General features: G+C 40.7%; 1 protein-coding gene across 1 annotated transcript in view; it reads right to left on the bottom strand.

The window, feature by feature from the left end:
• Window positions 1–25,525, bottom strand: part of USH2A (usherin) — a gene marked incomplete at both ends in the record, with an annotated part of 391,806 nt that overhangs the window by 355,282 nt on the left and 10,999 nt on the right. The window contains 6 exons of the mRNA XM_081114388.1: window positions 1,090–1,183; window positions 2,584–2,805; window positions 3,278–3,462; window positions 4,424–4,718; window positions 6,208–6,271; window positions 10,893–11,025. Of these exons, the coding sequence (XP_080970514.1) occupies window positions 1,090–1,183; window positions 2,584–2,805; window positions 3,278–3,462; window positions 4,424–4,718; window positions 6,208–6,271; window positions 10,893–11,025 (993 nt within the window). The remainder of the gene's footprint in view (window positions 1–1,089; window positions 1,184–2,583; window positions 2,806–3,277; window positions 3,463–4,423; window positions 4,719–6,207; window positions 6,272–10,892; window positions 11,026–25,525) is intronic.

Raw genomic sequence — 25,525 nt, 5'->3', positions numbered from 1 at the left:
CCAAGAATCATAAAATATTAATCACTTCAATGTGAGAAATTCAAGAGAGAGAAAAGAGGAAATATGGATGGGGCACCAAGAGGGAGAGCGAGGAGAGTGGTGTTTGGAGGTGGGTGGGAACTAACAAGTCAAAATAAAACAGGAGAAGCGCAGAAAACAAAGTACCTTATCAAAGAGCCAGTTTTAAATTTCATTTTAAATTACAGTTAGCATACAATATTATTTAGCCATATAACTTAGATTTATTGATCATCCCAATAAATCTAGTACTCATTGACACGATGCATAGTTATTACTATTTTATTGATACTCCCTATGCTTATTACTTTATACCATGACTATTTTTATAACTGGCAATTTGTACTTTTAATCCCTTCTTTTTTACCCATTCCTCCCAACTCCCTTCCAATCTGGCAACCATCAATTTATTCTCTGTATCTATGAGTTTGTTTCTGTTAGGTTTTCTCATTTATCTTGTTTTTTAGATTTCAAATAGAAGTGAAATCATATAATATCTGTCTATCTCTCTCTGATTTATTTCCTTTAGCAAAATACCCTCTAGGTCTATCCATGTTGTCACAAATGGCAACCACTGCTTTATTCATTCATCTACCAAAGGACACTTAGGTCATGTCCATATCTTGGCTATTGCAAATAATGCTTCAATAGACACAGGGGTGCACTTATCTTTTCAAAACAGTGTTTTGTCCGTCTTCAGATAAATATCCAGAACTGAATTTGCTGAGTCATATGGTAGTTCTATTTTTAATTTTTTGAGAGACCTAGACATGTTTTTTTCAGTTGTTTTATGAATTAGGATAATGCTGATGAAACAAGAAAAATTAAGAAAACCCTCTGGGTTTATTTTTTAAAAAGAAATTTTCAACATTATTGAGGGTTATTGAGGGTTTTTATTTTTTTTCTTTAATTTTTTTCTAAAATAATTGACATTTTTAGATTCTTATCACATATTTTTATTCATACCCAGAAGACAGGCCAAAAGTACTAGTAAGTTTGAAGAATTTATATTCGCTATTTCTCAAGCTCCCCCTCCCCTTTGGGGGTTTCCACGCATGAAACAGCACTCACATGAAGTCCCCTGGTGAAGCTTTCCTGGGAGCAGAGGCACCGATAGGGCTGGCTCGTCATGTCACAGCTGTCGGCGTGACCGTGACACTGACACCTGCGAACAGGAGCATCCATCAGACAGCTACCAGGAAACAGCAGCTCAACTGCTATACGTCTAAGGACCTGGGTATATACCCACTGTGTGAATCCAACAAGGAGGTGAGAGTGTCAACACAAAAACCAACCTCTCTTTAGTCATGTGGATATTCATGGAAACTTGTATATTTAAAAAATTTATTTTCATTAATTTTTAAAGAGCAGTGGGGAGAGAGAGAATGGGAGGGAGGGAGGGAGGGAGGGAGGGAGGCAGGGAGGAAGAGAAAGAGAGAGAGAGACACACACATCAATGTGAGAGCAGAAGGTTGCCTCCTACATGTCCACTACTGGGAAGAGGGGTGGAGCATGTGCCCTGACCAGGATTGGAAAGAGTAGCCTTTTGGTACACTGGACATCGTTCACTGGACAACTGGGCCACGCTGGCCAGGGCTCATGGAAAGTTTTAAATTAATCATGAAGTATTGAAGGAAGTTTCATGAATATCCAAACCACAGTGATGGTGAAGGTAATTTTCAAGCCTACCTGGGTTGTGTACACCTATAAACACCACGTGGCAAACTTGCCCAGAGAGAAGACATTTAATAAAACTATTCAAAACTTATAGTTAAGACTAGCAGGTTTAGAATAAACTGCAGGTAGAAGTTAACAAACTTTATTTTTGTTTATCTTTCCAAAAATTGATTATTTAATAGTATTTTTTTAAATCATGCTGTTACTTAACAAATAAAGCTTATAGACTGGTATTCTGCGTTGGTTTGAAAGATGTACTTTCTTTACAGGGTACAATGTCCTTCCAGCACAACCCAATTCTGAATGTAGTCTATATGTTTACCATTTCCAGACTAGAGAGTATGCTGCCGGGGAGCTCTTCATCCATTTATTTAAACATTGTGAGTCTACTTTTCAATAATGGTCAGACAATTATAAATTACTTAAGGCATATTAGATTATTCCTTTAAAGGAAAACAAATATTCTTCATAAAGTTATGAATTGTGAACCCAGGGAGACCAAGCCCAGTACTTACAAACTAACTGGTAGCACCATTATAACTCAAAATCAAACTCCTTCTGTTTCATTTCTAGAACACTTGAAACTTACAATCCAGAACACACCAATCAAAATACTTGACAAGTTATTATTTTTTAGTCAGATCCAGGTTATCATAACTTCTAAACCCAATATTTTGAAAAGTGATTCTATAGAAATGTGATCTTTTAGACAGAAAAGACTCACATACAAACCTCCCACAAAGATCTTATCGAGTAGGAAAGCATTTTAATACCTGAAGCTGGGAATGTGGCTTGCTCTAAAATCTTAACTACCATAGTTTTAAGTAAGTCTGACAACAATCTGGAAAGCAAAATTCATCGTGAAAAGCTCACTGCTGTGAACCCTACCTGCCAGTGATGGTGACTTCACTGACCGCGTAGTGTCTGTGTCTGAGGCTGGCGGGAGGCTCGGTTGTATAGTACTGTCCATGAAAATGAAGTCTGACTTGGGTGGCTTTTACAAACTCTTGAAGAGACTGGGTGTTATAGAAGTCATTGTATCCAGGACGGTGATTTGGTCCAGGTGCTAGGAGACTAAATGTGACATTGCCACGGGAATATGGAGTAAAACTGTTGAGGAAAGATATTTGCAATCATGAGAAGTTATTCATATTTTTGACAAAACAAATCAGAACACCATATTCCGTAACAGCTCAAATTCTTCATTCTGGGAAAAATAGTCCACAGATTTCATGTGCATATAGGATCATCACAGAAAAACATGGTAAAACATCTCTTTGAGGACATCATAAAAATTCTATTGATACAGATAACTTGCTAAGCAATCTGAAAGTCAGATTATAAAGCACAGATGAGACTGGAAGCAAGAAATAGTCTAACATCTTTACAAGTAAATTTAAACATAATTTAAAATCCAATGTAGGAAGGAATCCTAGACCAATTTGCCTCAAGAGATGGTGGTAAGAGAAAGACTCTACCAGCCTAGTGACTTAAGTTTACCTGTAGGCTACTACTATCCCATAGTCTATGAGAATTAACTCCTCAATGCCTTCCCAGACAATGTTTTCAAAAATATTCATACTCTGAAAGCTGAAGACAGTTGACCGAATCTGAATTTTCCAAATTTCCATTGTTTTTCATCCCGAAAACACTGCAATTTCTAGCAAAATATTGCCAATCTTCCCAATCTAGGCTGTCTTCCTTCTTCCTCTGAATCCTTATTGCTGTTGGTTGTGGACTTAAGAACTGAACGATGATATAAAACACCTGGAAATGAGTAAGTCAATTATTACCATTGTTGTTTTAAGTTTTAACCCATCAGTATAAATCAAACAATGGAACTGGTGCATTCAAATATAATGTTTACTTCTCATAATAACTATAAGTACTCATAGACATTCAGAAATGCCACAGCCCTGCAGTAAAAGCAACACAACCTATCATTACATAGCTGTGCTTCTTCTCAAGGATTTTACAAATTTAAGTGGAAATCAATATGAAGTTTGCAATAAAGACATGAAAAAAAAAATTACTTCCATGAAATAATTGCTATATGTTCTTCTTAAGTAGTTATTTAAAGTAAGCACCTGTTTTTATTAATTTGGTTACTTAACAAAATGAATGTTGCACTATTTCATAGGATTTTTTATAACAATCTCTAAAAATTCATGCCCTGCATATCTACTTTTAGGTATTTTCACTTCATAAATTATAATATACTTCTTTACTGAGGTAATGTTCAATTGCCTAATTCAGGTTTTACCTTGTGGTACGTTGAATTCTGCCCCTAAATAGATGTTCAAATTCTAACTCCTGGTGGCTGTCAATGTGACCTTATTTGAAAAGAGGGCCTTTGAAGATGTAATTAAGTTAGGAGTCTCAATAGGAGATCCTTCTGGATGCAGGGTGGTCCTCAAAAGAGAAAGAGGAGGGAGAACTGACAGTCAGCAACAAGACGACGACCCTGGAACCTGGTGGCAGGGCCTGGAGTGATGCGGACATAAACCAAGTGACACCAGGAGCTGCCAGGAGCTGCCAGGAGCTGCCAGGAGCTGCCAGGAGCTGGGAGAGGCGGGAAGGACCCACCCTTACCCAGAGGAATGATTTCCTCCTTCTGATCTTCAGAGCTCTGAGAGAATAAATGTCTGTTGTGTCAAGCCATTAAATTAGTGGTCATTTATTGCAATACCCACAGGCAATGAATACACACCAAATTGCTTCAAGTTACCTGATACTGTCCATTTTCCAAATCTATTGAAATAGTCACTCCTTCATTAAGCTGGGTGATGTTTGTAAACACACGTGAGACCCAGGAAGTCTCAACGTCATCATCGTTGACAAAGGAGAGAGGGTGGGCCTCGGGGTGCAGCCGGGACACCCTGTCCCTGGTCGTGTCCTCCACATCGTTGGGAATGCAGAACCGCTGGCGCAGGGGATGGACCCGCGGGTGGCTGCCTGGGCAGCGGCAGTGGGGCTGGACATGCAAGGTGGGCAGAGCTCCAGCAGAGATGACCCCAATCTCTCTGTGAGGTCAAGAGGCAGATGATGAGGACAAATAGCTCAACAGACATAGATAGTCTAAGGCAGCGGTCGCCAACTGGTGGTCCGTGGACCCCTGGTGGTCCGTGAGGGCCGAAAGGTTGGTGACCACTGTTCTAAGGGATGTTACAAACGAATACCAGTATGTTGATGTTTTCATTAGTACCTATTTAGCTTTTCTATTTTTTTACACAGAACATAAAACCAAATTAATTCCTGGCCCCATAAACATACTCATTCTCATAAAATGAAACATGCTAATTTTATTAAAAAAAAACCACATTAAATTCTTAAGGACTAGCATTTTCTATCATGAAGCATGCACAATCCCTTGTCTGATTAGCAAGATATGTTTTAAAATAGCATAATATTTTATGGTGCCTATTTGCAAGATGTTTCTTTGAATCGCATATTTTACAGTGCCTACTTGTAATAAAAAGAAAGGTAATATTCACTTAGGTTGTTCAACTGACCACTGAGTGACCAATGATATGTTGAAAGTAATGAGTTATAGATGCGTCTCCAGCTCATCGGCGGGAAGTAAGAAAACAGCATCACTTCATCTGCTGCTGTTTCAGGGGAAGGGCCTCCGGCCAAGACCATTTGTCAACGGCTTCCTGTGACTCATCGGTACCAACCCTGGCACCTAACACGCTTCGATGGCTTCAGTTCCTATGGCAGCTGCCAAGAGCCCAAGAAGAAAGCCAATTCCAGGCAGACAGACTTAACTTTTCCATTAAGGGCAGAATACCTCTTCTCGAACGGAATTCGTCACTCTGTGTGTGGGCATTCTTCCACATGACACCGTTCCTACATTTGAGGTAGGCCAATGCCAGCAACCAGGTCTAAGGAGAGACAGACTCCTTCTCTCAACCCTGGTGGGGGAGTGGCGGAGGCAGGCAGCTATTCCGTTCACTAGATCACATGAAGTCACTTCGTTCGATCTCAATGACATCTTCCAGCTGATATCAGGTTTTAAGTGGGACCAGAAGTGACTATTCAATGACATCTTTGTCCCCAGGACAAACTTTATTCCCGCCAAATTACTATAAGACTGCTCTTCAGAAATGTATTTTTTATTTTATTCTTCCATCACCATTTATCCCCTCTATGCCCTCCTCCACCCTAACATTAATCTTAGTGCTATGCTTACTTAAGTGAATTCAGCATTTATGTTTATACTAGAGGCCCGGTGCATGGATTCGTGCACTGATGGGGTCCCTCGTCTGGCATGTGCCCCCTCGCAATCTAGGACCCCTTGGGGGATGTTGGAGAGCTGGTTTCGGTCCCATCCCCACAGGCCAGGCTGAGGGACTCCACCAGTGCACGAATCCTGTGCCTGTGCATTGAGTGTCTGCCCCCTGGAGGTCATTGAGCATTATAGCTACCGGCCAGTTGGCTGGTCACTTAGGCTTTTATATACATATATATAGAGAGAGAATTCTGGAGCTGTACCATACCATGTCTGCTTACCTGTTTGAAAGTGCCACTTGGTATAATCGAAAATCTTGCATTCTTCCAACAAACTGCTCTAAACCTACAAAATACAATCATGTACATAGTATGAGAAGTCTGATGTTATCAAGCAGTGGCTGACAAATATTAAAGTGACATTCCTTTAAAGCAAAACAACTTTTAATCATGTACGTATCACAGTCTTTTCAAACACTTAAGAGATCAATGTGTATATTGTGCTAATCCCACGTGAATAACATTAACATTCATAGTTATCTCCATAGACATTACAAGACTCAGGCAAAGTGGGTACTTGGGCCAATCTATCTCCTGGCCCAACTTGTGACCTCTCCCCAGAAGTCCCCTCCGCAAGTCAAACTTCGCTCCAGTTTACTAACCTGTAAATCGATCAGCTCATCAGCCCTAAATCTGATTGTCCTCTGCTCCCAAGTGCAATTTTCAGAGCATCTGCAGTGGCAAGGAGACTGCCCACTCTCTCACCCCACCTGAGTGATCTCCAAGCTCCAGAGCATCAGCTCGGGTCCCCTCCCAACGTAGATTGACACCTGGTCTAGGAAACCCCCAATGAATGAGGATAAACTAGAAACCTCCTACTCATGAGTTTGAATTATTCACATGTCAGTGGCATCCTATCATAGTCTCAAAATGCCACCACCTTGTAACAGTTCTTCTAAGACACCAGGTTCCAAGTCAGAGCTGCATTCGATTGGGTAACCTTCCAAGGTGGAGGTAGATATCAACCTCAAACCACATAACATTTCATTAATTCATTTAGCAAATATTTATTTAAGATTTACCAACAGGTAAGTCCAAGAAACTGGGAAGAGAAAAAAAGTAAAACTACCACCTCTATGGTTTCCGTTATGTTGTTAATGAGAAAAACTTAAAAATGGCAAAATTCTAGCTAGAGTTTGAATCATGAGGACACAACATGGGATGGGATGTAATGAATAATGCCAAATCAATAATTAAGTGGGGTTTTTCAAGTATTAAATTTAGACCAACGACCAATTCACCAAACGAGCACTTCCTCAAATGTGTTTGTTTCTTAATTATTCCCTTTTTTAATTTGTCTTATTAATAGAGAACGTGGGAGTGCTCGGTGCTGCAGCTCCTTGTGGTGCCGGGGAGGGAACTGGGGCAGAGTGAGGGCATCCTGATGAATAAGAGATGCAGAGTCAGCCTAGCTCACCAGATGGTCTGAGGCTGCTCTCGCGAGAGCTGGAAGAAAACGCTCTCCAAATGAACTGACATGTGTTGCTTGATATGGTCTAAGGCAGGGGTGGGCAAACTTTTTGACTCGAGGGCCACAATGGGTTCTTAAACTGGACCAGAGGGCCGTAACAAAAGCATGGATGGAGTGTTTGTGTGAACTAATATAAATTCAAAGTAAACATCATTACATAAAAGGGTACAGTCTTTCTTTTTTTTAGTTTTATTCATTTCAAACGGGCCGGATCCGGTCCGCGGGCCGTAGTTTGCCCACGGCTGGTCTAAGGTGTTCTATTTGTATATTTAAAAACCTGCCTGACCAAGTAAGATTTTCCCGTTGGTATTATATGAGTGTATTTCATATACATTATTATGTATGCATTATCATATTATGCATGTATGCATGCACTATGGTTTATGTATTAGTATACATATATGTGTGTGTACCTTACATGTAGACACACAGTATATGTCTACATATTCCATGAATATGTATACAAGGCTCTGTGGAAAGACAAGGCCAGCAGTAACAGGGACTGTCACTGGCAACATATTTTTCTAGAAAGTTATGCCAGGTAGTGATGAGACTTGAAAAAAAAAGTCTGTAGCAGCCAACACACTTGTGAAGACCGGGTGCAGACACGGGGAAACACGGAAGCCTGGCCCTGGTCTCCTCCAGGCCCTCCGTGGAGATCCCAGTGTTTGTCCGCACCTTCCCCGAAGCACAGACAGCCGGCCTGGCCCGCACAGCAGCACCTCTAATGCAGCTCGCAGCCACGCTGACCTCCCCTGAATGAAACCGTCTTGGGCATGGACAAGAGTATGGAGGGCAGTGACTTCACATTTTTATTTAAAGGAAAGGAGCGAGCAGGAGAAAGAAAATGACTTATAGTAAGTCCAGGGGAACATTCTGCACCCACCTCCTTTCTGATTAGAGAGGTGGCATAGGCCTGGCTCATTAGGCAGAAGTAATGAGCCAGCTATGTGCCATCTCTAATTAGAGAAAAGATACAGTAGGTATAACTGTACCTATAAATTGATGGAATAAAGAGAAAATTTATTTTTAAATGTTCTTTTCTCCTTCAGTTCTGTGATGCCTGGAACTTAAGGAGAAAGCCGTAAGAAGAACTAAGTAACATTTGAAATAAACCCTTTTCCAATGTTATATTTTCTAATCAGAAGTTAAATTTACTTTCACACAGTTTGGAAGTGACTAGCACACTGGCTCCGCACCACCCTTCTGAAGCATGGCTCCCACAGTTAGGACCCTGAAGTATGAGCAACTCATTTCAACCCCGGCATGCATCGCGGACAAATTTATGGGGCTATTGAATGCTTTGAGCAATACTTGAGCAATAAAACACTTTCAGAAGTACTAATGGGGATTAAATATTGAAACAAGGCTCCTAAGATTTAATGTGTTATTAAGAAATTCTGAATGCAGAGTACTTTATAAAATTCTTCAATATACTAATTACTGATACAGATGAAAAATTCATCAAACTGGCTCCTTCATATTTATGTGTTATGTTGCATCCAAGTTTACGCCTTTCTTAAAATTTTTAAATATTTTTAATTGTCTATAATGAAAATGTATCGGGCTACCTAAAAACTGGAAAAAAAGACATGCAGAGCATAACATTCTAAACATGTATGAGCTTTTACAAGTAAGTAAGAAATTCCAGAGAATGAATACAAACACACAACAAACGAAATGCAAACGAGAAAGACACGTGGAAAGATATTCAAACTTACTAATGGCCAAATAATTTAAAGAGACATCCGGCAATATTTTTCAATGAGAGAAATGGCAAAGGTAAAAAAAAAACACCAATAATTTGTAAGGTCAGCTAGTGTTTAAGGAAGAAAGTACTTGCCCATATTTTAAAATATGGGCAACAGGAAGTAGCCTGTTGTTATGCATTAGAGCAATCTGTCTAATATGCATTAAAATATAAAATGACCATATACTTCAACCTAACTTCTATGGACTTATGTTAGCAAAGCAAATATAATATTAACAATAGCATTAACTCTCAATATGGTTTCGTATATACAAGGCCCAGTTATAGTTATTCATTTATTCAATAAATATTGAACAACTACTATATGCCAAATGCTCAAAAAATAGTCATGCTTTTCATGATATACCTCATGTGATCCTCAAATGAAACTGTAATATCATTATCGTCGTCATCATCATTTTAAATTTGGAATAACTACATCATTTTAAATTGGAGACATTAAAAAGGTGACCCAGGTCACATGGCTAGTAAGTGAGGAGATGGTATTTGAATTCAGGTACAATAACACCAAAAGTATAAAGTCTTAAGGAACTCCACTATCAGACAACTGCTCAAATGTGTGTGCATGTATATGTGTACATATCATTGTGATTGTATGTGCATATGAGATCAATAGATATAAATACAGATACACCATGTTTTCTATCAAATAACTGCCAATATCAAAATATTATAAATAACATGCTCATCAGTAGAAACAAGTATAAAAAGTTTTTGTTATAGCTATACAATCATACACGCTGCAGCTATTTTAAACTAGAGGCCAGGTGCACAAAATTCATGCGGGGGGGGGGGGGGTTGTCCCTCAGCCCAGCCTGCACCCTCTCCAATCTGGGACATCCCTCTCACAATCCAGGACTGCTGGCTCCCAACCGCTAGCCTGCCTGCCTGCCTGATCACCCCTTAACCACTCCCCTGCCAGCCTGATTGATGCCTAACTGCTCCCCTACCAGCCCGATTACCCCTAACTGCCCTCCCCTGCCGGCCTGGTCACCCCGAACTGACCTTCACTGCTGGCCCAGTCACCCCCAACTGCCCTCCCCTTCAGGCCCAGTCACCCCAACTGCCCTCCCCTGCTGGCCCAGTCAACCTTAACTGCCCTCGCTTTCCAGCCTGATTGCCCCTAACTGCCCTCCCTTGCCAGCCTGGTCGCCTCCAACTGCCCTACCCTGCAGGCCTGCCCCCCCCCCAAACTGTCCTCCCCTGCAGGCCTGGTCCCCCCCCCCAACTGCCCTCCCCTGCAGGCCTAGTTGCCCCCAACTGCCCTCCTTTGCCAGCCCGGTCACCCCTAACTGCCCTCCCCTGCAAGCCTGGTCCCTCCCAACTGCCCTCCCCTGCCAGCCATCTGTGTCCACATGGGGGTGGCCATCTTTGACCACATGGGGGTGGTCATCTTGTGTGTTGGAGTGATGGTCAATTTGCATATTACCTCTTTATTATATAGGATGAGAAGGCATGTGAATATAAAAAGTTGTCTATGGATATATAGAGGGGAAGTATTTATTTTTAGAGGCCTCAAAGAAAGCCTTTGTATCATAATTTCATTTTGGAAAAATTATATTTACAACCATATTTCTAGGTATACGTATTAAAATTTTTTAAATATTATTTTTGACACAGTAACAATACAATCGAATAAATAATTTTCTGAAGGCAGAATCTTACCATTTAAACTCTGTCCTATCCGTGTAGCACCAGAGGCAAAATCTATAACTGAACCACTTAGAGTTTGCACATCAAAAGCTGTGCTGTCCTCCTCCAAACCATTGATGAAGAAACTGATTTTTGTCTGATGCACCTGCAAGAAATTATCACCGTCATTAGTTAAATGGCGTATCCTTTAATTTGTGATAACTACATTTCAGTAGTCTTTCTCAAGTTAATTTTCTATTTCTCAATTTTCTTCAGTTGGTAGGACAAAAATTTATTTGACTGGCTCAATGATGTATGTCTACATATTGTGGTTTTCACCTGTGATGGTACCTATCAGTGTATTCACAGGCTCACACAATTGTTTGTCCCATATATTTAAGAGCTCTGACGGCCATGCTTTCATAAATTTTTGAAGATATGTGGTTTCTTTAATTACTAGGTTAAATGTGGCATAGCCATATTTAAAAATAAACAAAAATGAACACAAAAGTGAGAAATGGTCACAACCAGACATTCTAAAAATAGATATATGACAAAGATATGATTCAATTTAAGTTGCTAATGCAAAATGCTTCATATAAACATTTACTTTCTCAGGTGTTAATAATTCTCAGCTGTACTCTCCCAATATAGAATAAAAATAAATTTGCCAATCTTTTTTTAGGCTAATTATTTTAGCAACCTAATAACTCTCTACACAGGCATTAGCAAACTTCCTCTGTAAACAGCCAGAAAGTAATTTTCTTTTATTTGCAAGCAAATGATTTCGTGGCTCAAACAATCCAGGTCACAACTGTTCAATTCTGTGGTTGTAATAGGAATCCAGCCATAGACCACACATCAATGACTGAGCACAATGTCTCCCAGTAAAACTTTATAAAAACAGGTGGCCAGCAGGTTTGTTCCAGGGGTTCTAGCCTGGTGGTCCCTTGATTCACACCACTCAACCTTATGAAATGTTTGTTTGTGTAAAGTGATCCCTGAGGAGCAATGCAAAGTTTCATACAGATTACTTCACAGATGATATCTCTAGAAAATCCTCAATGATTGCATCCTTCCAAATAAACTGATAGGCTGTTTTGACCTCAACTTTAGTCTCTACAAATAGTCCTGTTTAAGTGCTTTTAAGTTAAATGTAAAAGGAATCACTGACACTCTAATTAGTCCAGGGGCTGACTTGGCAAACAAAAGCTGGTGAGGTGGATGGGGTCGAGAAAGAGAAAGAGAAATGTAATGTCTTGCAGTTGAAATGTTTAGAGGCTGACATTTTCATAAGAAAATATATCAAATCATAGCATTCAAATGCTATTCTATTAAAATGGCCCCACAAAAACTGATGAAAACAAGTAATTCTCCAGCATCTTTAAATCACATGACTGCCTTAAGAACCTTTTGAACAAACCTCTTTCTCCAAAACAAAACAAACAAAAAATCTGAACATTAACAAAATAATGACTTGGTAATATTAATTTATAGAAAGTTTTCTACTCTGGCTTTTCTCCATTCTATCAGCCTCTTTCGTTTACACCAGGTTTTTCTTAAACCCCCTTTCCCCATGTTGCCTTTCACTTCATTGTAACACAAGCCTTAACATAAAGACCTAGACACACTCACACGCCAACTCCTGTGGGTCTGGATGTATACCTCTGCGCTGCGGGAGAAGGACTGTCTTTTTATTTATTTAATTTTTTTGCATCCCATTTTTTACAGCCTGTTACTGTCATTTGGTGTTTGACTGTTATCATTATAAAAGATACCGGCTTTTCTACTTTGTTATTTGTAGCATTATCTCATGTTTTACAACATCTTTGAGCAACACGCGGGGCACATGAAATATCACTCGTGGAAAGTTCTCGATGGTATTAATGCATAAAAAAGAATGTGGTTCCCTCTCCACTGTCTCTGCCCAGCGAAAAGCTGATGAACAGCCAATTTTCCTTTATCACATTAGCACAGCCATGAGGGAAACCCATTTGTTCTAGTCAGCTACACTAAAGATACTATTACCAATCTAACATATACATGTTTTATATCAGCAGTATTCTCAGAGCATGAGCGCGCCGGCCATATATTAACACTAGCATGACAGTTTATTTAAGAAAAGAAAATTGTCTCTGTAGAGGGACAGAAGTTAGAAATGTATGGCGAAAGCTCAGTGTCACTGGTCTAATAAAGGCAATAATTCTCCGGCTTGCTTTATGGCAGGTAACACTCCTGTGACGGTTCTGTCATATCATTCAAATAGAAATGTTGTCTTTTACAAGTTTAAGTGCACCTTTATTTGGAGGCAGATAGAAAGCATGCTTTTGATTTTCTGTGTTCACTGTATTATATCTGCAGTCAAGAGTTCAGGACCTTCTTCTTCCCTTTTTTTTCTTCTTTTCTTTTTTATCGACTCATCACATATTTGCTTAGTGGAAGGATTCGGTGTCACACGCAGTGAATCCCAGGAGGAGGTTTTCACTTCCCTGGTGCTTAAGAAATGATTAAGGATGATCCCAAGACACTCTGGGCCACCATTCCTTCCCCTACCGAGCGCCTTGCTGTAAAGTAGGATGACCTCTTCTTTGGTGCTCCGTGCTGTGTGTTACATGCCAATATTCTCTGAACGACTTTGCAATTCTGGTTCAGGGGCCCATCCCAGGAGAACCGAGAAGGCGAAGGTGGCTTTTTGCAATAGCTCATTCCGATGACCCCCTCGCCAGTTATTTAGGGGAATAGAAATCTATGCGATAGAATCCCTGATTTGTGAAAAGAAAGCCCTTTGCGAAAGCCCTTTCCCACCTATCTCATTCTCCGCCCCTGTGAGAATTAGGGGAGTTCACCGACATTCCTTGGTGTGGCTGGAAGGAACAAAGTGGTAGGATCAGTAGCAGCTGCAGAAAAGCCTGAGACCTTACATAAGAAATCCAAAATCATGCTGGAAATAAAGATACAGGGGAGCAGGAAATTCTCACGCCTTCATTCTCTCGGGATTTCACAGTTTAGTTTAACCTTGTCGGTCCAGTTTGTATCCCTGTGATAGGCCGTACACATTCCTTGAGCACAAGAGTGTATTAGATTTTTTTTTTTAAGTACAATTCCTGGCCATTCTCATGTGAGTGTAATTCACAATTCCAGAAAGTCATACAGTAGATACCTGAGAAACTACCAAGGGGAAAAAAATGCAACCGAGTCCACCTGTATTACAGTCACTGTGCACATCATCGGTGCCACTGAAGGTCAAATCTCTGTTGCTCTTCTACGCCTGCTGGCCTCCCTGCTCTGGCTTCCTTGCCTGGGAAATCGTTTTAGTTTTTCTGTCACCTGTATCCTCCCAATTTACATTTAATTCAATGAGGTCACCCCTGTACCCACATTGGCCCTATGAGTTAGCCCAAGAGAATGAAATCATGATCCTTTCTCTCAAGGAGCCCGTATGTATCAAGAGCAGAGTAAGGCTTCTCAGACTGCCCCTCTGCAGTGCTGTTACCCCAAAATGAGGACCCGGAGGTTCCATCGCTCCAGTATTCTGCTTCTGCGGGTTTGGGGAACCCTTTCGTCTTTGAACTGTGCTAGATGAACGGAAGGATGCCACCTTGGAACTTCAATGCATAAGCCCCAGCTCTAACCACTGAGATCTCACCCAACAATCCGTATGCCTTTTCCATGACAGAGTCTGTGCAGGTGCAAAGAGAGCTGTCCTTCTCCCGTGTCTTCGGGACATATGTGTTTAGTTTCTGCAATGTTCTCCATACGGCATGGTTTGGGGTCTCTCTCCTCTTCAAATGTGGCTCCAGAAATACACAAATCCATACGTGTGGTCTGACTTGCCAAATTAAAACAGGATTATGGCCTTAATCTAATCCAAAATGGCCTGTGAGATTTTTGGCAATGACATCACGCAGCCCAAAGGGATACATTAGGTAGAGCTGACTGTTGGCTAAAATACTGTCTTTCCCGCACTTCACTGCTGAGGCCCGGCGTCCCGCCCTGTCCCCTGTCCGTCGGCTGCTAGCTTTCTGGAGCCAAGGACAGGGCTTTATATTTATCCACCTTACAGTTCATCCTGTTCCATCCAGCCCATCGCGCTGGGCTGTCAAAATCTTTTTGAACGCTCTGTCTGTCAGCTGAGTATTTACCATCCACCCTGATCTGTGTCATTTGCAAATTTGATGAGCGTGCCCTACGTGCCGGGCAGATGCTCGATAACTACAAACTGATTGATTGACTAATTGATACTCCAAAAATAAAACCACCAACACAATCTTCGCTGGGTCACAATTCTGAGCAATAAAAGGGCACCATTTTTGAAGAGATGAAATATGTCACATGGGGACTCTTTGCCTTTGCAGAGTGACCTTGCTCCTCACTAACATGAGTCTTCCTCTAGTTATTAAATTATAAATAAATCCTCCAGTCTATTCCATTTCCACTATTAAGTCATATATATATATGTGTGTACATATGTGTGTATATATATGTGTGTGTATATATATGTGTGTGTGTGTATGTGTGTGTGTGTGTGTGTATATATATATATATCATTTATATTTATACACACACACACACATATATATATGGCTTAATAGCAGAAGAGGTGGTGGCAGTGAGTGGGATATACACACACACACACACACACACACAAATAATATAAAAAACACAGTTGACGCAATTAATCCTGAAGGTTGCTTTGGCAGAAATTAATCACAGGGGCTGCCCACAAATATCTGAGATGCGCACATGTCCTCATTACTACGCTGAATCACTGAACAACTGCTTTTGGCTTCTTTCTCTTTGACTGTAGGAAAGATGTATAGGAAATTGTCTTCATACACAGACATGGTCCTCAAATATGTATCTTATTTGTTTTTATTTTTCATTTCCCATGAGCCCATATATTTTAACACTCAGTCCTCTCCCTGGATCCCCTTCTCCCAGGACTCCTGTCCACGCACCCCCCCCGTCCCTTTCCCCCCGCCCCCCCCCCCCCCACACACACACTTCTGATTTTTCCTCTCTGAGCAACTCAGACAAGCCGGGACTGGGCAGTGATCTATGCCTAAGTGCGTTACATTTTCCGAGTGCCTATGATGCTCTGGGTTTGCCGTTCTCCCTCGGTATCTATTCAAGCTCTCCATATATGACAACTTCCTACCAGCAAGCCTCCAATGTAATCAATCTCTAAAAATTTAATAGAGGGATGCAAGTAGTTTTCTTTGTCCTGACTTGGAGGGATATGAAACTCTCATGACCGCTTCTTCCCAAACTATTAAATTCCTCTCTTCCTCTCTCTACTTCAAAAAAGAAAGGCTATTACTTTACACATACAGATGATGGAAAACCCGGCAATGGTCTGATTTACTGTCCATTTCCTAGGTGATAGAGAGAGACCCGAATCGATTTCTGTAGATACTGCAAATCCAGAGGAGAGGTCCTACTCTCAAAATAGATCCAAAATCCACTCCCTGCTCACCACCTCACCAGCTACAACCCTGGCCGGCGCCACCACCACTTGCTCCCCTAGATTTTTGCACTGGCCTCCTAACTAGCCTCCCAGATACTCTCTGTGAGCCCCAGTCAGCAGCCCGAGGGTTCTTTGCTAAACAAAATGAGAGCGTATCAGTCCTTTGGAAAGAGACCTCCAATGAGTTCTCATCCAGAGTAAAAAAAAAAAAATGTTCTACAATCCCTCTCCAGTCCATCTCCTGTTACCTCTGGCTTATTTCCTAGTAGTATGGCCTATGCTCTCTGTTATGGCTACACTTTCACCTTCAGATATTTCAGGCTCTTATTTTCCTCAAATCCTTGTATTTTTTATTTCCACTCCTTGACATTGTTTCTACAGACACTTGCTGGATTATTCCTTCACCTCCTCCAGATATTTTCTCAACTGTCACTTTAGCAGAAGCTCTCCTCGCTACCCGATCTAAAATTACAGCCTGCGATCCTTGCTAACCCCCTATCCTATGCAAGTATCCTCTTTATCCACACCTAACACACTGCATATTTTATTTATTTTTCTTTTTTACTGTTAGCCCCCTTTCCCTGCCCGGAATATATACTCCACAAGAAGAGGTTTTTCCTTTTCTTTCGCTGTGTTGTTCACTGCTGTTCCCTCATTTTCCAGAATAGTAATAGTAGCAACTTTTAGGAACCCATTAAATTTTCATTTCAACTCAGTCAAGTATGGAAGTGGGAGAAGATAGGGAGTTGTAGGAGAAGGGTGAGACACAAGAAACAAGAAAATGGGAAGATGCTTCAAAGTTACCCCAAGTCTTGCATTTGTGCTGACCACTCCCTCTGTGGTGAATTGTAAACCACCTCTCCCGCTGTTTCCAAATCTTTGCCAGTTGTTTAAATCTTTCAATTGTAGTGATAAAGTTGCATACAATTAAGTCAACTGAAGCCTGAAGAAGGATAATGAAGGTGAGTTTGTTTCCACTACCAGGGCATGAGCCAAGGCCCTGCCAGGATGTGCACTCACTCCTGACCCCACGTCAGAGGGGCATCAATCAAGGTCTCAGCACGTAGATGGACATACAGGAAATCATTCTGTGAAGAGTCCAAAACCTAGCCCGTAACAGGACTCGACTGATGTCTTAAAGATCCTGAGAGTCATTTGTAAGTTGAAATGGAGTCCTGCCACCAGTTAGTTTCCTTTCTTTTATCCCCTTCCCAACAAAACCTGAGATGGTGTCATCAACTTGGGCAAAGATTTGGGGAAAAGAGGTAATTTAAACATTCACATTACCATCTAAAGAACATAGTGCTAGCAATTAGATGACCAGATTCAAGCAATAAGCTTTCAAAACAATAATATGTAGCAGTTACAACAAACTCTGACATCCATTTTTTTTAAAGAAAATGTTTCATTGATTATAGAGAGAGAGGAAGGGAATGGGAGAGATAGAAACATTAATGAGAGAGAAACATCACCAATCAGCTGCCTCCTGCATGCCCTCTACTGGGGATCAAGCCCACAACCTGGGCATGTGCCCTGACTGGGAACAGAACCAGTGGCCTCTTGGTTCATGAGTCAGCGCTCAACCACTGAGCCACACCAGTCAGAAGCTGGCATCCATTTTTTAACGACTTTGTTTCTACTTCCCATTTTCACAATTTACTTGGATAAAATTTTCTTGGATAAAGCTGACCTGATTAAAAAAAAAAAAAAAAAGTCCTTCAATGCAGACCAAATTTTTCTGCATGGAGTATCCCATGCAAATTAGACTACCCAAGACCAACATTATGCCATTTAGGCGATTTTCTTCAGATACGGAACATTATATAATTACTAGAGGCCTGATGCACGAAATTTGTGCAAGAGTAGGCCTTCCTTCCCCCGGCTGCCAGCACTGGCTTCCCTCTGGCACTCAGCACCTGGGCTTCCCTCCGGCACCCGGGACCCGGGCTTCCCTAGCAGCCCCGGCTTCGTCCGGAAGGATATCGAGTCTAATTAGTATATTATGCTCTTATTATTATAGATTATTATAGATGAGACCAGGAGTTTGGGGTATAAGAGTGGTGGGAGTCCAGCCTGCAGTCTCCAGGCAGGCCGAAGCAGGTCAGCAGTTACTGAGGTAGATGCTGCCCCGGCAGAGATTTCAGCAGGCAGACACAGGATCTATTAAGCACTCAACAAGACCCTATGCAGATCCTCAAGTCTTAAAGTCTATTTTAAAGCAACACTTTCAAAATGTGCCACAGGGTTTCCAATGCCCTGTGCTAACAGAGACAGAAGTGAAGGACCTTATTTGAACATTTAACCTGAAAGGACGTCTCCACCCGCCCTCCCTCCCTCTTCCCTCTCCCCCGTTATTACACTGTCTGCATTAGGAATGAGGAGGCAAGATTCTGGTGTGAGAATCCAACGCCAATGTCTCCTTGAGTCCATCAGGCTCTCCTGGCCCTCTGACCTTCTCTTTTGTCCAAATCTCCTGAGAATCAAGCCTGAGTCACACAGTAACTAGCTGTCAGCCGAATAGCATTATGGGAAAAGGGGGAACGTCTTTGCCCAGAATTAACTACCTTCTGGCATGATCTAGTAACCTGGCTTTTTACAGTAAACACACACACACACACACACACACACACACACACACACACACAATTCTATACATTCAACTCAGGGAATATAATTATTACCATTATTCTCTTCAAAAAACAATCTAACTTTCATGTACGATACGGATGCCCAAAGTGTGTTTCCAAGATGATAAGTCAATGAAACAAATGTATGGCAAAGTACTCATAATTTTTCTTTTTTTAAAATTTCTTTATTGTTTAATGTATTACATAAGTCTCCCTTTTCCCCCATTGACCTCTCCCTGGCTGCCCCCAACCCCCAGCACATGCCCTCACCCCCCTGACCCCAGTATGTGTCCATTGGTTATGCTTATATGCATGCATACAAGTCCTTTGGTTGATCTTTTACCCCCCTCATCCCCCACTTTCCCTCATACGTTGGACAGTCTATCCGATGCTTCTACGACTCTGGTTCTGTTTTCGTTCATCAGTTTATGTTGTTCACTATATTCCACAAATGAGTGAGACCCTGTGATATTTATCTTTCTCTGACTGGCTTATTTTGCTTCTAGGAATATATCCCAAGAAAACAGAAACACCAATCAGAAAGGACATATGCACCCCCTATGTTCATAGCAGCACAATTCACCATAGCTAAGATTTGGAAACAGCCTAAGTGCCCATCAGCAGATGAGTGGATTAGAAAACTGCAGTACATCTACACACTGGAATACTATGCTGCTATAAAAAAGAAGGAATTCTTACCATTTGCAACAGCATGGATGAAACTGGAGAGCATTATGCTAAGTGAAATAAGCCAGTCAGAGAAAGCTAAATATCACATAATTTTTCTATAAATGTTTTTCATTCTCAGGTGACCACTCTAAGTGATACTTAAGCATCTCCTCCTTAAGGCTTTTATCTTTCACTGGAAATCCAGTAAAGTTGGGTCTTTTGGTTCTGCTGCTTTTTGGTTCTTGCTGACAGTAACCAACTAACTTGGTTGCTTTTGTCGTTTTGTAATGTAAAAAGTGCCCCACTCTTTCTTTGTACTTTAATATTTTGCCTTCAAATAGAAATGGCAAATGCACAAAGGGATTCCCAGTTACTTAAGACTCAGAGGATGCATTTTTACTGTGAACACAGTGAACAAGAAAATGCCTCACTTCCACCATGAAAGCAGCTTTCCGGCCTGTCGCCAGGCATTTGCACGGGCCGTTTCTCAGGCAGAGCGAGATGCAAATGCCATGTTAACAGAGAGAGGAATCAAAGAGTGACATGGAGGACAAGCCAAGCTACAATCTATCTACATAGTGCTCCACAGTCCACGGCAACGTCTACGCAGCGGACACCCCTGTGAAACTCCCGCTGCTCTTCTGTGAGGGAATGTCGGCCTTTTGTAACTTGTCAGGCAGGACTTTTCTTGCCTCCCAATGTATTCTTCAACCAAAGGGACAGTGAAATCACTCTGTTTAAACACAAATCTATTTGAATTTTCTCTGACAAATTTTCACAAAGCTATATGTGATTCAGTACAAAGGTAAGAATGTAAGAAGTAGAGACACAAGCAGAGAAAAACAATTAAGAGGAACTATGGCCCTATTTTTTCAGCATCTATTACATGTAAAATGAGGGCAAGTTTCTTGATGAAATTGATCAGTTTTAATTGCATATTAAAATCAATAAATTCCAAGGCTTCTACTCCCAGTGCGTGTGTGTGTGTGTGTGTGTGTGTGTATATATATATATACATACATATACATATATATATGGATAATATTGAGGTGGGAAAAAATGAAATAAAATCCTGTGAATACCATTTAAGTCATACATAAATGAATACTACCATTTATCTTATGTTTTATAACTCAGCTGTTACTTACAACATAGAGAAATGGCAAATCACTCTTTAATGGAAGTAAGGAATTAGTCCTTGTATGATAAAAGAGTTAGTCCAGGTTAACCCAACATACTTCTACCAACAGATAACTTGTCACACCCAATGACTTAGCTAACACTTCTTCAAGAGTTACATTTACTAAACAGGACTTTTCTAATTAGCATAAAACAATTTAAATCCTCATTCTAATATTTCATCAGGAGAAAATTCTTAATCAGATAGTAAGTTCTTAACCTGCTTCCTCTGCTCCATTTATAAACTCTCCATTAATTTCATGCTCAAAAGATTTATAGCTAATGGAACAGAAAGTAAATGCACACCTTAAATAATTGCCCTATTTTCTTCAATGCAAATACTAGTCACATCCCTAATGAGAAAAGTATGATATTTCTAAATGCACTAAAGTATTGCCTCTAACACATTTTTATTTACAGAGAACAGTTTTTCTACATATCTTCCCATCAGACCCATTGGAAATCATTTCGTTTTTATTTTAAAATATAGTCAAGCATTTCCACCTAATGCTCAGGTATCAGGTGGACAAAATAATAGTGACTTGCATTTACATCTTATTTCTCAACTGTCAGTACATTTACTAGCTGTCAGTAAAAGAGAAAAAAAATTGACTGTCAGCTTTAGAAAAGAGTGAGACAGAGAAAGTATACCAGTAAATGTGGAGAAAATAATTAATATATTTTTATCAACTTTTGCATGAGTGTTTCTTCTGTGTGAAATGCAAACTATATAATTTGAATTGTTTGATGTCTTAAAGTCTCAGATTCTAGAAAAGATGGAAATGCATGAGTAGAACAGGTTTTCTTTGAAATGACTACTTCAAGGAAGGGTGAGTCTGATGCAAACACAACTCTCATTCGCCGAGTTAAATAAAGGATTCCAGAGCTTTGCAGAGTTATTTGTACAGAACTTAGGCTCAGGTTATAAGATCTCTATGTTCTTTAAATTTCCCAGCCAGAATCTTAATGAATTTAACATAACTGAAAAGTTCGGAATTTAGTATCGTAAGATTGAATTCACACAATAAGTGCACCTCTTCCTGAACATAAAACCCCAAGTCTTAATTATTTTCCCTATCTAAATATTCAGAAACAGCAACAGTTTATTTGTGTGTTTGTAAAATATGTTTCTGTTGATTTCAGAGAGAGAGAAGAAGGGAGAGGGAGAGATAGAAACATCAATGATGAGAATCATTGATTGGCTGTCCCCTGCACACTCCCATTGGGGATTAAGCCCAAAACCTGGGCATGTGCCCTGAATGGGAATCAAACCATGACCTCCTGGTTCATGGGTCAATGCTCAACCACTGAGCAACACTGGCTGGGCAGCAACAGTGGGTGTTTTTTTTTTTAAAGTGTATTGGGTTATATGTATGTTATTGTTCAATAAAAACATTTCAGAATGTTTTTAAAACCATATTCATTTTAAAGGGGTAAGTATTCCTGAAATGGTTAATTCTATCCCTAAGGTCCAAGGAGAACAGAGGGACCTCAATGCCGACAGAAGATAAACAAAGAGCAATATGGCAAGTAGACATGGACATACTTTCTCGCTATTCACAATTACACACCCCATTTTGAAGACTAAGTTTTTAGAGATGTAAGAATTCTCCCCTCACTTGAGCAATTTCACGCTCTGGTGTTGCAACTGCTCATCAAGGAAACACTTTAAATTAATCACCACTGATTGGGTTTGGTGAAATTAAAGCTGGACTGCATGCAAGTTATTTTTCTTAAAACAATGAAATGGAGCCATTACAGCAGTCTGACCAGAGGTAACAAGTGGGCTGGAGAAAACATCAGCTGAGGATATATTTAAATACAGATTTACACATGCCGTATTGGGGAAGGTAAAAACAGAATATGAAATAAACATTAGGCATCAACTCAGAGCTCACTGTCAAGAGCACGCCCAAGCTTCTCGCCACCGAGTTCAGCTGAAGGTAACTATCTGTCAAATGTAATCTGTGCGAGTGAATATGCTTAAGCTGGGGCTATGAATCAACCAAAATTGCTCTGGTCTTATTGACATTCAATTGCGAGAAGTTGCAGCTCGCCCAGCCCACTAGACAGCCTGACAACACCAGGAGTGCTTCCAGTGACAGAAGCTTTAAATATAGATGCAACTATCATCAAAACACACATGGACCTGGACTTGACGATCCTTCATAGCAGCGTTTGAAATTGGTCAGTCAGTCATCACCTGGTCATGGATGCCCTGAGATCGCATCTCTCTCCTCCCAACATCTGCCAGCTTGCTCAGTTAACAAGCCATTATTAATCTTTTCTTTTTTTTAAGTGAATATGGGTTTGATTGGCAGTTGGAGTCCTCCTGGATTAGTGTGAGTTTCTGTGGCATTGTGCTCAACCCTACTTCCTCACTTAGCAGATCTGCCTTTTATCTCTCCTACCATTTGGGACTTGTCCCCGATACATCTTAATAAATAATAGCCAGGCAGCATGGAGGAATCCAGAGGGTCAATTTGAGACAATGCCTTGCGGATATTTTCTGACATGTCTTGAGTTTGCATAAGCACTGCATTAGACCAACAAGAGGAATAAGGTGGTGAGGTTAAGTGACGTGCTTAGAGTTGTCTTCCCTTAGGCGCTGTGACCTCTTGGGCAGATTCTGGGGTGCCCATGTACTCTCGTCCTTGGTCTTAATCCTGTATTGAACAGAATCCCCAGTCATTCCTTTTCTCTCAGTGCCTATCTTCCGCCAAGAATAATATGTTGACTGCCCATCTGCTTGTGACACTGCTCACCTGTTAAATAGCCCCACCCTCCCCGTGACTCAGTAGTCTCATCTGTACCTTCTGCACAGGGAACTCCTAAATATAATCCGTGGAAAACCCTGGACTCAATAGGAAACCGACTGACAATGATATGTTAATTTTTTAAATGATACCTAAGTACTGCCTGTCCCCTTAAGAGCTGTAGTCCAAGAGATAGTAAATAGTTAAGGATAAGTCTTTACAGGAAACAAAGACAAGTACAAAGCTTTCCACTTTATAAAAAAACAACAACACAACAATAAAGAAAATCAATCCAGAATGTAGCAGGATCCTGAGTTATCATGCTAGTTCCTTCTTTAACAACCTTCTTCATCTTCTCTCACCGACTCCCCAGTACTTCCATCAAGACCGACCTTGACCTATGAAGCTACGGAAATAAATGGTCGTGCAATGTTAACTTGAAAAAGTGGAGGGTGGTAGACAGAATTACATATGCACTAAGGAGGCTCAGTAGGGTTTGTCTTCCCTTTTTTCCTCATTTCTATGTATTCTAAAATTTTGGTTCTATAAAGTCTGTGATTTTTTTTTTAAATCTCTCCCTTTTTTTTTTTAATCTTTTCTTTTTTAAAAAATATATTTCATTGATTTTTTACAGAGAGGAAGGGAGAGAGATAGAGAGTCAGAAACATCGATGAGAGAGAAACATCGATCAGCTGTCTCCTGCACATCTCCTAGTGGGGATGTGCCCGCAACCCAGGTACATGCCCTTGACTGGAATCGAACCTGGGACCCTTCAGTCCGCAGGCCCGACGCTCTATCCACTGAGCCAAACCGGTTTTGGCTAAATCTCTCCTTTTATTCAAAAATTATTTCCTTCAAATCTGTACCCAACATCCAACCTGGTTTCTTTTCTTGAGGTCAGGGGCTCTGCCTTCACTCTCTTCAATGCCCTCAAGGCCTCATAACACGTGCTGCGCCTAGTAGGTGTCTGTGGTCTTTTATACTCACAAAGGCCAAACGCCTTAGGCGAGAGGATTTGACTTGTTTACTAGGGAACTGCACATGAGGTTCTCTTCAACTCCCTCCATGTAATCACAGAAGACACCCTGGCCAGTCCTCACAGTGGCACAGGACTGTCCATTAAGCCCACTGTGGGTCCTCTACTATTCGGTGGTAGCTCGTGTCACCAAAGAATACTGAATTAAAAAGAGGCTTCTCCATATGGTGAGAAAACATTTCCTTAACAACCTTATTTACCTCTTTTTTAAAAAGTATTATTTTCCAGCAAATATTTAAATTGAAAATGTAATTTTAAAAAATCCAAAAATACTAAAAGAATACATTAAAAAAAAAACAAAGGTAAGAATTAAATGAGAGTTCTGCGAGGTACCTAAGTAAGACAACGCCCATTCTAGGGGCTGGAATTCAGAACACACTAAATAGGATTCAACATATTAAGGTTTAGCTTTTCCAGGGTTTTAGGTCACTGGTCACATGACTTTTCACTTACTTCTGAAGTTAAAACAATCGTATAGTTTTTGATGTTTTTGTTTTTTCGTATGGAAAGTGGTAATCAGAAATATTCATGGATCAAAACTAATTTTTATAACTTTGCAAATTAGAAAGCACCACCCAGCTCTGATTCTGGCCCTGAAGGAGTAAGCCCACATCAGTCTCTCTCTCTCCCTCTCTCTCTCTCTCTCTCTCTCTCTCTCTCTCTCTCTCTCTCTCTCTCCCCCCCCCCCCCTGCTAATTACAACTAAAAAATCTGGACAGAATACAAAAAGGAACTACCTAAGGATTCTGAAAAATGACCCAAAGCAAATCCACTGTGGAGGAGAGTCAAGACTTGGAGAATTGAAAACATCTGATCTGGAAAAGAAGTGTTGAGAAGTAAAATAAGCTACAGCCCTGGCCAGTTTGGCTCAGTGGATAGAGCACTGACCTGCAGACTGAAGGGTCAGCGGTTCCATTCCAGTCAAGGGCATA

Source organism: Myotis nattereri (genome assembly GCF_964212035.1).
Source record: "Myotis nattereri genome assembly, chromosome: 20".
Lineage (NCBI taxonomy): Eukaryota > Metazoa > Chordata > Mammalia > Chiroptera > Vespertilionidae > Myotis > Myotis nattereri.
Note: the sequence above shows the minus strand (reverse complement) of the source record. Positions and strands in the feature narration are given on the sequence as shown.